Source organism: Oncorhynchus tshawytscha, linkage group LG05 (genome assembly GCF_018296145.1).
Source record: "Oncorhynchus tshawytscha isolate Ot180627B linkage group LG05, Otsh_v2.0, whole genome shotgun sequence".
NCBI lineage: Eukaryota > Metazoa > Chordata > Actinopteri > Salmoniformes > Salmonidae > Oncorhynchus > Oncorhynchus tshawytscha.
The window spans coordinates 19,633,360-19,650,499 of record NC_056433.1 but is presented as its reverse complement, the minus strand read 5'-3'; the positions used below and the strand labels follow the sequence as shown (position 1 = coordinate 19,650,499).

At 41.4% G+C, this 17,140-nt stretch overlaps 1 protein-coding gene across 14 annotated transcripts in view; it reads left to right on the top strand.

Annotated features, from left to right (window-relative positions):
- The window catches only part of LOC112250115 (receptor-type tyrosine-protein phosphatase kappa-like), a 163,751-nt gene that overhangs the window by 128,275 nt on the left and 18,336 nt on the right, over positions 1 to 17,140 (top strand). For 6 of the 14 annotated variants that reach the window (XM_042321626.1, XM_042321630.1, XM_042321629.1 and 3 more), the window contains 7 exons: positions 414 to 615; positions 1,656 to 1,761; positions 3,646 to 3,919; positions 4,142 to 4,178; positions 10,395 to 10,530; positions 11,981 to 12,016; positions 15,323 to 15,352. In XM_042321626.1, coding sequence (XP_042177560.1) covers positions 414 to 615; positions 1,656 to 1,761; positions 3,646 to 3,919; positions 4,142 to 4,178; positions 10,395 to 10,530; positions 11,981 to 12,016; positions 15,323 to 15,352 — 821 coding nt within the window. The remainder of the gene's footprint in view (positions 1 to 413; positions 616 to 1,655; positions 1,762 to 3,645; positions 3,920 to 4,141; positions 4,179 to 10,394; positions 10,531 to 11,980; positions 12,017 to 15,322; positions 15,353 to 17,140) is intronic. The other 8 variants (XM_042321634.1, XM_042321632.1, XM_042321636.1 and 5 more) reach the window with 3 other exon arrangements.

Below are 17,140 nucleotides of genomic sequence, written 5' to 3'. Positions count from 1 at the left end.
AAGTTGAATTGAACAGTATAAAAGAATCAGAATTGAGAAAGACTCATTGAAATCACTTAGAATGTATGTGTTGCCACCCTGGGATCACTCACTACTCATAAAGCAAATGTACAACTTTTATTATTCAAAAACTAAAAATATTGCCAAATACCGTCCAATTTTGTTAAAATACCATGATATTTTGCACATATCGCCCAGCCTTACCTCAAGTCAATACACAATGTAGAAAAGTCACTCAAAAACACTCTCATTTGTTGTACTTTGCTACGTATGTGCATTCCACCTACTTAAACACAGATAAAGTTTCTACCACGGCATAATGTTACAGAAAGTCTGTAACCATTCGCATGAACACTTTTCAACAGCTCATTAGGTAAATATTGTATGTCCCTCTCCTCTCCCTCCCCTAACAGATCGCCTACAGTGGTATTCGGTCCTTTGACCCCTCTGTGCCAATAATGCGCCCCCCTCTGATCGTGTCTCTGCCCTGGAACACTTCTCACCACGTCTTCAACCAGCTGCACCCTGGCACCACCTACCAGTTCATCATACGAGCCAGCACCGTCAAGGGCTTCGGCCCCCCGACCACACTCAACGTCACCACCAACATCTCAGGTACATTTATTTAGCATTTATTTATCCAGGAAGTCCCATTGAGGTCAGAAGATCTATTTTAGAAGGGAAAACTGGCCAAGAGAATCCTCTTTAGTATGGTAGAGTATGTATGCAGTATAATGGCTGTAGTGTTACAGCTGCTAGACTATTAATAGTGCTACCAGAGCCAATATTGTTTATTAACCAAGTCAAATTAAATTGATGCATAATGTAGTTGTTGTCTTATGACATTCCTGCCTGTTGTTGTTTTGGTAAAAAGGGTCTGGTAGCGCAGCAGGTTCAAATAGCATCTAGGAAGCAAATTAACCAGAATGGGGTAACAAAAAAATTGGTTGGGTTATGGGTTGGTTCGCTTATCGGTTTTCTGAGCAATTTCTACCATGATACTAAGCACAGCACTGAGATATCTCTCAGTCATTTTGATCGTGTCAGACTCCGTTCCGTAATGGAATATCTGGATGCTCTGTACCTGTTGGAGTAATTTTCTGAAGCACACATTTTTCCCAATTCTAATCTTGGCAGCACTCAACATGTCCTAGACCGGGATGTATTTGGAATCTGTTGAAATGACAGCCTAGGACCTCATTAGATGATAATGCAAACCACATCAATCAAATTAACCAGGTGAATGGAAGCTAAAAGCTTCCTTAATGGAAAATGAGGCCAGTAACCTTCCTTTAAATAAGAGGAGCCTGGTGCTTTTTGCACTAAGCGCCTACTTCAAAGATATGTAATGTACGTAATGTAGATGTAATCACGCAGTACCTGCGTTTTGGAAAAACTGCTATTGTCAATTTGTCAGGTTGCAATTCCCAGAAGTGTTTTTAGAAAACATGTTCCAAGCAGGAAATATATTTTTATATTTTTTACTTTGCAGTGCTATATTAAAGTTCAGCCAAGTTCAAAATGAAACATAATGTGTCCTGATAGAGCATGCCTTTCTCAAGACTTCAACATATTACACCCCATTGCCGACAATTTTCCTCCTCCTGTGATTTTGCACTAAATTCTTCTCTGTCTGGTGTGCTTTTTCCCCATAGCCCCAACACTGGAAGAGTATGATGGGTCCGAGGCGTTTCTGAATGAAACGGCCACCACCATCACCGTCCTACTGAAGCCCGCTCAGGCCAAAGGTGCCCCTATCAGGTGAGAGAACTAATGGCTGGCTTTTTTTGTCCAAGAGTTCCGTCTAGTCATTTTAATGAAGGTCATCCATCTGTTTACTAGGACATCTCTGTCAGGACGTTTGTGTTGTGTCGCTCCCTGTCGCTCCCTGTAGCACATCCCATAAATAGAGAGAGCAGTACTGGGTAATGTCTACAGAGACAGGGAATTTACATTTTCAGGTGCATGGCCCTGCCGATCTCCATTTGATTTGGCCATTGTTGGCCGGTGCCTTTTCATTTCCTCTCCCCTATCACAATCGGCAGAGATGGAGTTGAAGGTACTTGTCATAAAGAGGATTTGGAGAGAACTCTTTGTGCTCAGATTCAGTAAATCACCTATTATGCAGCCAGGCCTGTTCTTTGATTGTGAAATTGGAGGGGCTGTGTATTGAAAGGGAAAGAACAACAGCCCTGATAACAAAACCACCTGACTGCATTTCTTTCTCACAAGCACTCACTCAGTATATGTGGCAGTTGTAGCTAATATGTCACACCCACTTCTAATTTTGAGCAAATGTTTTTGGGTGTTTTTTTTTCTGGAATACAGATTTTGTGTACAGTATAATGCTACAAATATCATAAAGACTAATTGGATAGTCAGATATCAAATATGCAATGGAGGGCGGTGTTAGCAAAGTACGAGGAAACATACTACGACTAGGATTATGTCATGCTTTTACCAGCTTGAAGGATTTAGGTGCATCAACGAAACAATGATGTGTGTTATCAAAGGGATCGTTTAATTTGACTCGTTTTGGCAGTGCTCCGTAAAACTGGCCAAGCTCTGATGGAAGCCGATTGGCTAATCACGCAGCAGGTCTGTGTAGCGGTAATTTAGAGAGGGTTGGTTGAGGTGTGTATGAGAGATTGAGTTATAGCGAGCCTCAGGCCATTTGTCCAGGTAATTTGTAACATTTTGTCATTGACAAGCAGTACAGGGTAGAGGAAAGAGCCCGAGCACTCACCCTATTTTGGTGGAAGAGAATTTTGTGTCCATCTGCGACCGGCATTATGGAGTGTCACTTGTATTTTAGATCTGCGGTGCTTTGAGCTAAAATAGGAGCTATGGAAGGTCAGGGATGTGGAGATGGCTGTCAGGGCACTTGGGCGATAATGGTGAGGGAAGGGCGGTCAGGGGGACAGAGATACGCCCCTGGGCAGTCATTACCAAGGGTGGGAGAAGGGGTCGCGCTCTCTGAGCAGAACTAAGGGTAGTGAAGTCTAGGAGGTGGCTCTGAGCTGTGGATGCGGAAGGAAGGTAGGTCTGCCATGTTTACAGCTCCATGAGTGTGTGAAGGGGCTTCTCCTTGCCCTGCACTGTGTTAATAAGTTGCCCTGCACTGTGTTAATAAGTTGCCCTGCACTGTGTTAATAAGTTGCCCTGCACTGTGTTAATAAGTTGCCCTGCACTGTGTTAATAAGTTGCCCTGCACTGTGTTAATAAGTTGCCCTGGCACTGTGGTCTCGCCACATTAACAAAGACCCTCAGGGGGAGAGATGAAGCACAGCAGTGTGACTCTGAAATACAAATGATAGACCTGACCTGTTACTCTCACTGGAGGTTCATCAACTCCCATTCAGGGGGATTTCTCTACAGCCTCCCAGTCTGAGAGAATGGATTGTTATTAGTTAAAGGCCATGTGCAGATAAAGGGGCTCTGGTAGAAATTGCAAGGCCTGTAGCGTACAACGTTGCCAAGCCAGGGCTCATTCCAAGTGTTAAGCTCATTTGGCATGCCCTCTCTGTGCTCCGTGAAGTGAGAGATTGCTTTAAGATTAGCCTGCCTTTTGTTTGGCTAGCTGGCTTTGTTTGCTTGTGTTGTTTTGTGGGGACTGATTGCCTGTGATGTTTTGTCCCTCCTCAGCGCTTATCAGATCGTGGTGGAGGAGCTGAACCCACATCGCACACGCAGGGAGGCCAGCTCCGTGGACTGCTACCAGGTCCCAGTCCCCTTCCACAGTGCCTCCAGTGGTGGCTCGTCTTATTACTTTGCGGCAGAACTGCCACCAGGGAACCTTCCCGAACCCTCTCCGTTCACGGTGGGCGACAACAAGACGTACCATGGCTTCTGGAACCCTCCACTCACCCCCAGGAAGAACTATAATATCTACTTCCAGGCCGTCAGCAGTGTGGAGAAGGTGAATATACACCACTCTCGGCCAATAGGACCCTCTAATGTTCCCTCATTGGGTTATTGGGGTTTTAAATATGTCTTAAAACTGAATTGTACATTGAGGAGCATTTTTTTCCTACCCCCCTTTGATAACCTACTACTGTTCATTAGTTTTCCTTTTATCTAGTTTGTTCCTGTTTCTCATGTTGAACTGATTTGTATTATTTTATTTTGTTTTGTTTCACAGGAATCAAAAACACAATGTCTGAGACTTGCAACAAAAGGTAAGAGTTTTCTTTTTGTTTATTTATACAACAAAAGAAGTTATTCTTGCACAATATCATTTAATTGACTGTACATTACAGTTGGATTTCAATCACTTTTCCCAGTAGCCAATAAATGCCCACTCTCTTGCTCAGATAAAGAACTGTTACGTGATAATGCGTGTGTCACTTTATCTTCCAAGAGAATTGTCATGCAGCGAGAATCTGGATTGAGGCGGAATTATTGAAAGCTTATTTATTTGTGATATGTGCGCTTGTAAAGCACCTTGCTCTGGTGAATAGCTTGTGTCTGTGAGAACAGGGGGCTAGCAGGGCCAATCCTTCTGATTTAACAGACAGAGAGAGAGAGAGAGAGCTCACTGGTTTTTATCATAAAGCCATGCTGTTGGTTTTTAGTGATTAAGAGGGAGTGGTCATTAAATTGATACAATTCCTACAGTGCCAGCTCATCTGTGGCGTAAATCGAAGGGAAATGGGTTGGCAATTTATGGACTCTGTCCTCTGGCTTTGCACTATTGAAATTACCTGCATTATAGATTATGGACAACATTTATGCTGAACATGCATTTTCCGAAGTGCATTGGAGTAACTGGCCAAGTATTTCAAGTGCTTATGGCCATGTCTTACTACAATTAATTAAATGGCCAGTAAGTTCAGCTTCAGTATCTCATTCAAAAGTTAGTTGGCCAGGCTAAATAGTACAATAGTCCCATCAAGTCATCAGGACAGTTCCACCCTACTCCAGCAACAACTTTATTTCTACTAGAAGGTATGAAAACTAGGAGGTATGAAACAAGCAAAACCCTACTGTTTTTCAGTGGAGAGCTATATGAAGATATTGCTAATGGCAAAACATTTCATGATCTCGGATGTCAGCCTAAGGTGGCTGCTAATGCTAATATGCCAGAGGTAACTTGTATTAACCATGTATTAACTCTATAATCACCCATCAATAACACTATGCCTGAAGAAATTAGCTTAGCTGCATCAGGTTTCAAAAAATGCTATGCTAGGCTATGCTTGCTAGGAATGACATGCTTCCATCCACCACATGACATCACAGATACAGTTGAAGTCGGAAGTTTACATGCACTTTGGTTGGAGTCATTAAAACTTGTTTTTTCGGCCACTCCACAAATGTCTTGTTAACAAACTATAGTTTTGGCAAGTCTGTTGTGTCATGCACAAAGTGGATGTCCTAAGTCATTTTTCCAACAATTGTTTACAGACAGATTATTTCACTAATAATTCACTATCACAATTCTAGTGGGTCAGAAGTTTACATACACTAAGTTGACTGTGCCTTGAAACAGCTTGGAAAATTCCATAAAATGATGTCATAGCTTTAGAAGCTGTGGATGCATTTCAAGGTCTACCTTCAAACTCAGTACCTCTTTGCTTGACATCATGGGAAATCTAAAAAAAATCAGCCAAGACCTCAGAAAAAAAATAGTTGACCTCCACAAGTCTGGTTCATCCTTGGGAGCAATTTCCAAATGCCTGAAGGTACCACGTTCATCTGTGCAAACAATAGTACGCAAGTATAAACACCATGGGACCATGCAGCCGTCATACCGCTCAGGAAGGAGACACGTTCTGTCTCATAGAGATGAACGTACTTTGGGGAGAAAAGTGCAAATCATATCCAGAACAACAGCAAAGGACCTTGTGAAGATGCTGGAGGTAACAGGTTCAAAAGTATCTATATCTACAGTAAAACGAGTCCTATATTGACAAAACCTGAAAAGCCGCTCAGCAAGGAAGAAGCCACTGCTCCAAAACCGCCATAAAAAGCCAGACTACGGTTTGCAACTGTACATGGGGACAAAGATCGTACTTTTGGAGAAATGTCCTCTGGTCTGATGAAACAAAAAATAGAACTGTTTGGCCATAATGACCATCGTTATGTTTGGAGGAAAAAAGGTAGGAGGCTTGCAAGCCGAAGAACACCACCCCAACCGTGAAGCACGGGGTTAGTAGCATCATGCTGTGGGGGTCCTTTGCTGCAGGAGGGACTGGTGCACTTCACAAAATAGATGGCAGGATGAGGAGGGGAAATGATGTGGATATATTGAAGCAACATCTCAAGACATCAGTCAGGAAGTTAAAGCTTGGTTGCAAATGGGTCTTCCAAATAGACATTGACCCAAGCATACTTCCAAAGTTGTGGCTTAAGGACAACAAAGTCCAGGTGTTGGAGTGGCCATCACAAAGCCCTGACCTCAATCCTAGAAAATGTGTGGGCAAAACTGAAAAAGCGTGTGCGAGCAAAGAGGACTACAAACCTGACTCAGTTACACCAGCTCTGTCAGGAGGAATGGGCCAAAATTCACCCAACTTATTGTGGGAATCTTGTGGAAGGCTACCCAAAACGTTTGACCCAAGTTCAACAATTTAGATGCAATGCTACCAAATACCAATTGAGTGTATGTAAACTTCTGACCCACTGGGAATGTGATGAACGAAATAAAAGCTGAAATAAATTATTCTCTCTAATATTATTCTCACATTTCACATTCTTAAAATAAAGTGGTGATCCTAATTGACCTAAGACAGGGAATTTTTACTAGGATTAAATGTCAGGAATTGTAAAAAAAAACTGAGTTTAAATGTATTTGGCTAACGTGTATGTAAACTTCCGACTTCAACTGTAGATGGGATGATGATGTCACCCCGAAGGGTGTACTACCACTAAATATATGAATTTAGCTTTATTTCTATGCTTAACAATTAGACTCATATTTATGCATTTAATGTTTCTGCTTAATAATCAGTTAAGATTTTTTGAAAGGCCAAACTTAGAAATCTGCCCACATATACTATTAGATTATCAGACATGGAAAGTGTTGTATTCATAACGCTTAAACAGCTGGCTGTGCATTAACACACCAGGGCTTGGATTTGTTGTGCCTTTCAAAGATCGGAGAGACCGTACTGTTGTTCATACTGTTCTCTCATATAGGCCTATTTCGTTATTATTACCGGATTTAGCTACGTTTGATATTCTCCTTCTCCCTGTCATGAAACCGCCAAAACCCTAATTGATGTGACACTGACAACAAGGGCACGCATAATTGTGACACTAATAAAAATCAGCCACAGTTAAGTCACTTCATACTGTAAGAGCGTGTTGATGTGGCCAATGCGTTCTCTGCCACAGCCATGATGAAACATATCGCACTATTTTTCCATCCTCTCTCAACAACGTTGTTTAGTCCTAACAATAATCGACCCTTTTCCCAGAACTGTGTCGTGCTCAGAAATTCAAGTAGCCCAGTGTGTGTCCATGCAGTATCCACTTGGAGTACAGTGTATGTAGTCTTTGCCCACTTGTGCCGATCTCACTCAGTCACTCACGTTTCCATCCTTGATAGTTATATGCCAGATGCGCTCTCATTCTCTGAATTGAAAACCACCTTAATTGCCCTAACTTAATTGGATATGAAAGTGTTGTTATTTTTTGGTTGTACTGCTTGTCATGAATTGTTTTCCCCGTACAAATGTCTCCGAAGCGCATTGGCCCGGAGGTTGTCAAACCAATCCAGACAGAATTTGATAAGGGCTCCGCCGTGTAGCCTACCATTAGGAATGAAAATAGATTTTCATTTTAAGCAGTGAGTTTTATCTTCAAAATGGTTGTAATCCAATTCCATTTGATTTTCCTCTGGTATTTTTTTCATGAATATATCTCTAACTCTGACAGAAACATAAGTATTCTTGAGGCGAGATGGGGATTATGTCTCAAGCAATACCTTAAAATATTTGACACCGGGCTGAGGAACTGATTAATAACCTTTTAACTGGTGTCAACATCTATTGTGAAACCTGCTCTGCTATCAAGGCTACTGTTTTTCTTGTTGCGCTCAATATTACATTTGTTATAGTACTCTTATGGTATAGTCTGGCTGTTGCATGTACAACATTGAGTGGATTAATGTGTATTATTAGCCTATCAGATGATTTAATACTGCTGTTTTACAATCTAAAAAAGAAACCAGAAAAAAGGGTGACATATTTCTGACTGAGGCAAAGGCTCTACTTTCATCTTCTCTTTGTCCCATAATAAGGCTGCAGTGGTAAGCAAACATTGACAGAAAAACACATAGCTCTATCATATCAATGACTTGGTTATTATCACCATGGGGTCAAGTTCAGGTATACTCTGAGCCGATCCAAACAATCTAGTCTGTTCAGTTAATTTCGCTGATATTTTCCAGAATGTTTTTGAAGCTGACTTAAATACTGGAAAATGGTGTCTGTACCATCATTTTCCCACTACAATAGCATGGCTAAAGTGAGGGTGAAAGAGCTGTCAAACAGAGAGAAGGGATAGTAGCTGTAGGTGTTTAAGTGTTGAAGCCAGCGGCGTGGCCAGTGGGTGACAACGTGAGAGACAAGGACAGTTTGTCCCGCTCCTTTGGGACACATGTTCTGTAGACATCCGTCTCCTTCCAACCTGATAGCGAGAGGGAGAGATTTGGAGAGGCAAGCGAGAGCTGGGGGCTCACTGTCAAGCACAACAGACAGTCCCAAAGGACCCCCCCCCCATACACTGACAGAGATCTAGCCCCAGAGATCACCTCCTTTCTGCTATGTACATTCAACTTTCTGTTCCTAGATGTGTTTTAGTGGATGTTAGACATGCTCTCTAAAGTGGTTTCGTCCATCCACAACGTTAGGGTTCACGCCAATTACAGATGATGTTTTACGAGCAAAGCAGATTCGTTTCAGGAATAAAGAAAGCTACAGTATGGGACCACCAAACATTCCAGCACAGTCTTTCCAACTGAAATAGTCAGTTCGCTCTATTTGTAAAGGTTATCGCAACCTGTTCCCAGAGGGGGGGTGGGGTGGGGGGGTAGTGATGGTAGTCTGTCTTAGGAGGTGGTCTGCGGAAGATTGTTCTTGCCCCAGGGTGGTGAGTTAGTGAAATACAGAATAGTGGTCCCTCTAGTGACACAGATGCCAGTTTGTTGTTGTTTTCTCCCTTGATAGAAACTAGGCCATTGAATTGACCCTGAGGAATAATGGCTTGAGTGCTGGCTGAAGATGGGCTTTTCCCAGGCATCCCATTGTATCAGTCTCCGTAAAGAACCTCCGTTTGATCTGAGGATGGATGAGATGGGAGTCGTCATATCTTCCATTCCTTTCACTGCTGTTGGTTATCATTCAGCTGTTGATATAAAAGGACTACATTATTGTATGAATAAAGTACTAGGTTCAGCGTTGTATAGGGATATAATTATCCTTTGACATCATATTTGCCCTGCAGGTTGGAGTGCAGGGGTCAGGAGATAAAGGACTTGCATCAAGAAATGACGTACATTTTAGAAATTGTGCAATGGTCTCAGTCTACTGTAGGAAGGGCATTTCACTAAGTGCTAGGAGACCATAAAAGGAAGGATTATGCTTTACTTGGGTTTTTATGTGTTTTGCATTAGAAAGAGGATTATGGCGTTTGTATATCTCAAAAGCAAAATAATACAATACATCAGAGGCAACATGATCAATGTAGAGATATTTAGATTTTTTCAACTTTTCTGATTGGTACATAGTTTTGTATTGGTTAACCTTTGACAGTATTTAGGTATGCCCCTATTTGTAAACAGTTTAGCAAATAACATGCTGTGTTATCATATTATTTTCTTTGTTTTCTAATGAGTATCCAAACCCAATGCTTTACAGTAGTTAATGGCTTTGAAGTTTTTGAAAATATTAAAAGACAAGAGATAGTGAATTTATACTTTTAATATCTTGTGGGACCATGGGGGTATGAAACATAATTAGAAATTATATTCTAAAGGCATTTACAAGAAAACCCAATTTAATCAGGACATTAGTGTGTGTAGAACCAGTGCACAAAGATAGTATACGGTAATGGAAATATGAATGTATTTAAATATGAGTAGGCTATTGGTCTTTGTCTTTTTATGTCGTGGTATGGCTCAATCTGGAAGACGTCCTAATGGAAGGGTGAAGTGTATATATCATGTGTGATGGGAAAACCAATCCCTGTTCGAGTGGACCACCATCTGGTCAAGTGAAGTAATCATTATTGTCAAACATTATGAACAAACATTATGATCAAAGGAAGTATAGTTCTGCTGGAAGAGACTCACTTTTGCACTATGCCCTTTCAAGGGTTGTGTTTCACGGTCAAAACGACAACAAACGTACACCTTATTAATTGACATTTGTTCCTAACCTGTCACCTAGGAGCTACAGAGGAACCAGAGGTGATCCCGGACCCAGCCAAGCAGACAGACAGGGTGGTGAAGATTGCTGGCATCAGTGCTGGGGTGCTGGTTTTCATCCTACTGGTGCTGGTGGCCATCCTTCTGGTCAAGAAGAGGTGAGTGGAGCGTCGTAAATAGTAGACACTGTGTTACTGGCTCTATGCTAGCATAGCATACCTACACACCATGAGAACAACTCCATCCCATGCCATCAACATAACCATGACTCTCAGCGGAGGCTGGGCTGGACTATCAGACAGCCTTCACAATGAGGGGGGTGAGAGGAGGGAGCAGAGGGGGTGAGAGGAGGAGGGGGGGGGGGGAGGGGGTGGCGGGGGGTGAGAGGAGGGAGGAAAGGGGGGGTGAGAGGAGGGAGGAGAGGGGTGGGTGAGAGGGGGGGGGTGAGAGGAGGGAGGAAAGGAAAGGGGGGTGAGTGGAGGGAGGAGAGAAGAAGGGGGAGGGGGGCGGGGTGTGAGAGGAGGGAGGAAAGGGGGTGAGAGGAGAGGGGGAGACGAGACTACAGTATTGTATGTTATTGTTTATGCAGTGTCAAGACCATGTTATGACAAACTCTGGTAAAACAGCCTTACATATAGTCAGCTTTACCAGAGTTTGTCATAACATGGTTTGGTAGAGAGTTGGATTGAGTTTCAAGGGGAAGCAGGCAGAGTACTGGACATGACTTAGATAAGGGGGACCCATAAGGCTTATCTCTCAGAGTAGCACAGTGAAATTTGGAGCATACAGATTTCCCCAGGTTTTCTTAAAATGTTCAGAGAATTTCATCTTTATATCTGAAGTGGCTGGTCTGAAAAGCTGTGTAACATACCCAGGATTATTTGGCTTTGCTGAGTTTTGGAGGTGATTTGAACTCACACAAGTGCATACCAGTGGTGAGCAATACTAATAGACTTTTCTTTGCTGAGAAGTGGAACATTTCTTTGAAGTCTTTGAGGTGTCTTAATTTAATAGCTATTCCGATGTGTTTTACTGTGGTTTTTCACTGCAGCTTATTAAGATTTCTGCTTTTAATGCTGTTTTTCCACAGAAAAAGTTGGCAGCTTTTTGTTGAGGGTTGCATTCTGGATACATACTATAATAACAATATTGAGCTGTGCTCAGTTTGTGCTAGCCTCAAGTTTTATTCATTTTGTCACTCGCTTACCTTCTCATCCCACTCAGTAATGCTTGGAGCTGCTTCATTCAAGACTCATTCAGAATTTTGTTTACTGCTTGGTAATTACAGTTTAGCTCTATGTATCTTTCCTGACCTTTATTTTGTAGGATTTGACTGTGTTGACCATCTAAATGCATCAAAGTCAATAATTGTCCAACTAACCAGCCCCCAGTAGAGAGTGGATTGAGCCTATATTAATTCCTGTGCTATCCATTATTAACTGTTAGTGGAAGTCCAAGCTCAACATACTTTTACTCTACTATACTTTTCTGTTAGTATTCATTAACATTTTCCTAATTGGACAAGTTATAGGGGAATGGACTGTATTTTGGAAGGTTATATATAATCCGAAACCTCTGATGTTGTCTAAATGCTACTTTTCTTTTTAGTCATGGAGGCTTTACTACGAAGAATTGGTCAGTCAGGTGTGTACACACACACACACACACACACACACACACACACACACACACACACACACACACACACACACACACACACACACACACACACACACACACACACACACACACACACACACACACACACACACACACTCTCTTGCTCTCTCTCTCTCTCTCTCTCTCTCTCTTCTCTCTCTCTCTCTCTCTCTCTCTCTTTCTCTCTCTCTCTCTCTTTTCTCTCTCTCTCTCTCGTTTTACTAACCTTGTAGGGACACACAATTGATTCCCATTCAAAATGCTATTTTCCCTAACCCTAACCTTCACTCCAAAATATCAACTTAACCCCTAAACCAAACTTAACTCCTAAACCTAAACCTAACCTTTAACCCCTAACCCTAATTCTAACCCTAATTCTAACCCTAAACCCTAGCCTTTTTCCTTGTGGGGGTCCGGCAACATGTCCCCAGTTGTTTATTATTATTATTATTTTTTTACTATTCTTGTGAGTACTTCTGGTCCCCACAAGTATAGTTAAACACACACACACACACACACACACACACACACACACACACACACACACACACACACACACACACACACACACACACACACACACACACACACACACACACACTCAGTTGGGGTCATGCAGAGGAGGCAGGTTGTAGAGATCAGGGTGTTTGGGGCCTTGAGAGAGCAAATTGTGTCGCGCTGTAATTACTTTGTGAATCTCCTATCGATTTTGTTCAGTTTTTCAGATAAGGTTTTATAATGAACGCTGGCAAACTGAACTGTCTCCAGCACCTGTGATGAATACTTTGGAAAGAAATTGAGATTGTTTTAAAGGGAAAAAATAAATAACTTATCCTCAGTCGGAGCACATCTCTACATGCTGATCAGGTGTAGCAGGAAAGATGTGCGGAGAGGAGCCCTTACTCTGCACACCTTTTCTCTCTTTGTATGACACATGGCACCATCGTGTGGCCATTTAGTAGTATGACAGTTTGAAATATCCCTATAGAACTATTACCAGGTACTGTAAGTAAGAATATACATCTTTGTTGTCTCACATATTTAACAAAGATTCTGACACCCACATACAATGCATGGGTCATTGATGAAAGCTTTTTCAACCAATGTGTTTTCAGGTTAGATTTACACAAAAGTGATCTACACAGTATCTAATGATCCAGGTTAAACAAACACATCCCAATGAACTTGAATGACATTAGTGCCTATCATCTGTGGGGTTCAGGAGAAGTGAATTTGAATGAGACTGATGAATGAGAGGTGCTTATACACCTGTTCCTGATAGAGATATCTGTAACGTTGTGGTTCTGTTCAGTGTTGGACAGTCAAGCGGTGCCTGTGACTACTGATGAGTGAGGCTTTCAAATGAATCTTAATTGTCAGAGCAGCCTCTGTGTCTCTGTAGATGTTCTGCCAATTAAGGAATCATTCCTAACGACCACTGCTCATTTACAGCCGTCTCCCTCCTAATTTCCCCTTCCATACCCCGATCCATAACCTTTCAACTTCAGAGAAAGCTCATTCTGCCACAGGTCATTCCTTAGCTCCATTCTCCCCTTTCCCTTCCTTCATGCTTTTTTCCCTCCATTTTCTTCACTGGGTATTGTTGATTTAGTGGAGCTGGTACGGGCTTCCTTTGTGAAGATAAAAGGAAAAGGTCAGGTTATAAAGTGAGTCTTTTCTCTCGTCGTGAGTGACAGATGTGTGGGTTGAGTAATAATAACTAAGTTTCCCTTTCTCTGATATTGAAAGAAAGTTACTTTTCAATGATGTTCTTCTGGATCAAATCTAAAGGAGTGGCTTTTGAATTATAGTTAAGTATTCTAAAGTAAGTCTGGCAGATTCAAACCCCTTTGTTCAGTATTACAAACAATTGGTTTGTGTTGGTTTGGTGTTGGTGTACTATTGTAGTTGCATAGTAGTTCATGTTTGTAATAGAATCTATTCCCTGTGGTTTAGAATATTTTTCAGAGAGGTGGGAGGGGGTTCATTTCATTGAATGCTTTTCATATCAGACATTGCCGTTAATTACAGTGCCTGCTTTTGAGTTTTTGGATGGCTTCCTGGTTTGTAATTTCAGCCTGAAAAAGGACTGGTGTTTGGAGCGATGGGGCACATTGGGTGCTAATGAGCCATAAACTCCTAATCCCATTGGAATGGATTAAAAGTACTGATGGTAATTGAATTCTGAAATATGACTAATGTCCCTATGTCCCCAAAGTAAAGAGAAAGCGTGTGAAAATCAATAAAAAAGGGAGATATAGATTTGTTTTGGAACTAGTTAGCGTAACATGTTGTGGGTGTCTTGAGTGTAGTTAATGTTGTTGGTGCTATAGACACCCAGGTGTAGTAATCAACTAGACATCCTCTATCAGTTTATTCTAGAGATAATTAGAGGTCTATTTCTCTCTCTCACACACACTGGCCCTGTGTGTCTGAATCTCTCTTCCTCTTGTTAGTTGCACCGAGTTTCTTTTCTTCCAAAATCAGGTGGCCAGTAGAGTAGAACTCAATGATGCACAAAGCAATGCAAGTCAGTGAAGTGGATATTGGGACTTTGTAGTTGCTTTGCACGGAAACAATGGAGGTTGAGGCCAAAACATACACGCAGTGGCAACATTTGTATGCTTCTTTTATTTTAATTTTACTTGCACATTATCTTCAATTACACTTTTATTTTCATCTTCATTTAGGAAAGTTGTGAGTTCATATCGGATGATTACATTACAAACACTAGTTACTGAGGAGATCAATACTTATGTGCAAGACACAACTCATTGATCTAATACAATAATGAATCTGTGGTTCCCTTATTGAACAGAACCTATAAAAGATACTGCATCTTTAAAATGGTGGTCCATGACATTACTTGTTTTCCAGGTAGCAAGAAGCTTGTTCTTTAGTTTGGCGCAATTTGTTTTGCAGCTGTGTTTCTCCACAATGCTTATCAAGATTTTTCTTTTCATATGTAACACCTTTGCCTTTGTGAGTCCAATCTTCAAACTGTCTGACTGTCCATGTGAATGAGACAGTATTTAATGCATGACATTAATGATTCTGCCCAATTCCAAATTCAACCAGAACAAAAAGATGAACTATTTGCATATTTGTAAGGAAAATAATTCCTCAATTTGAATTAATGCATGTAAAAATTGAATTCTAACATTAGGAAGTTAATTGATAGAGATTTAATTTTGTTGTCTTGCACCTTTTTCTGCTTTTGTTGATCCGACTGATTCACACTTTGCATTCACCAATATCTCTTCATCCTGCTGTCTCTGATTTGCGTGCCAGGAGGAGCTACTATTCTTACTCATATTACCTGTAAGTAAACAGACAAACAACAACAAAACAGAAACAAACAAACCCAAAATACAATGAGTGCACTTGTCCTTGGTTAGTTATGTAGTGTTTTAAAGATGCAGTATCCTTTTTTCAAGTGAAAACCCATATCGCTCAAAACCAATTGCCATTGCCATTGACCAGCTCAAACATGCTTCGAAACACTCTCCAAACCAAAGTCATGATGACCAAAAGCGGTGTTATTTGAAAAAAGAATGCTGCACTTTGTGTCCTGTGTTCAATCTGAGTGCATGTGGTTGTATGTATGTCAGTAACTCGTGTATTTCATTACTCTTCTTCATCTCCTGGACCTCCTTTGTCCATTGAAAGGATACGGGGTAAACTGTGTGCCTCTACACGTGCACACTGTTTGTGTTGTATGTCTTTTATATTTCATAAGCCCTTTCCAATTGGTTGCTCTGAATGTTGGTTGCAGAAGGTTTCCTCTTTGGTTTGGTGTAGGATCATCTTCTGCTGTGATGCTGCTGTAGACAGTAGACAGTCATCTCCACACTGTGGTGCTTTCCACTTGCTAAGGGCTGAAAAATAAAACCTCCACAATCTGTTGTCCTGACAAGTCTGCCGATGCTCTCACATGCTCTCCCATTCGACATGCTTGCCATTTCACCCTCGCCTCTGTGAGTGTTTTTTTTATGCTACACAGGCCTCGCATTTACATCCCCACTCCTCTCATTTTTGTATTTCTCACAATCATGTTTCATTTCATACCTAGAAGTGACACTCAACCTCAAGTGAAGTCAAGTGAATGAGTCTTTTCAGAATTTCAGAGATTATTCCCCCAGATTGAGGATACTTTTTTCTTCCCTCTCTCTCTCTCTCCCATGAAAATGAAAGACTGTATCAGCTGCACAGTGAACATCTTATGCTGGCTTCGGATAGTCCATTCATGCAATGTTAGGATATTAAATTTCTTAGCCCCCCCTGGGGGACATTTAGCCAATTATATCCTGTTAAATTGGAATAATTGAACAGCTGAAAGTTACCAATAATTAACCTTAAAATGGTCAATCTGTTTTTCCCAACGGGAAAGAGAGGTATCCCACAGTTTGCCACTATCAAAGGTCATTAAAAGATACAACATAGGAACTGGATCATTTTCTCACGGCTCTTGGTAAAATTGACCCTGCTGTGCATACCTATTTTGGACCCACTTCAAATGCATGATGGGCAGATATTAGTATATTCTGCCTATAATTGTCATTTTACTAGAACTGTATGAAATTATACAATTTGACATCTTTCTCCTGCTGTCCACCCATCTGTTTCTTCTCTAGTACAAAGAGACCTCCTTTCAATTTCACTAGAGCGGCTCCTTAGTAACCTCATCTCAATGCTTTCATCTAACTGCGAACTGCAATCAGAGGATAATTTGTACTGCAGCACCTTTCTTCAGGGTGCACGCAAAGTGGAATTAGTAACTAGGAATAGAATAGAGTGGGTATGTGTTTTCATCGCAGTGCTCCTTTTTACAATACAAATGTAGAGAAACCGGCACAGTCGTAATTGCCCTTGAAATAAAAGCCTCCCAGTCTTGCAGGTGTTCAATCAGCTTTTCTCAACCAGGGGCCAATGAGGGAGTGTGCACACAATCAGTTAAATCGGTCAAACCATTTGGTATATCAATCTTGTTAATCTATAAACCCTATCTACTCCTGTCCAGAGGAAATGATAATGAGACAATCAACCAGACAGTGAGTCCCCAGATTTCAGAATGTCTTGTCAGAACCCAGATTGGAGATGAGATACGGC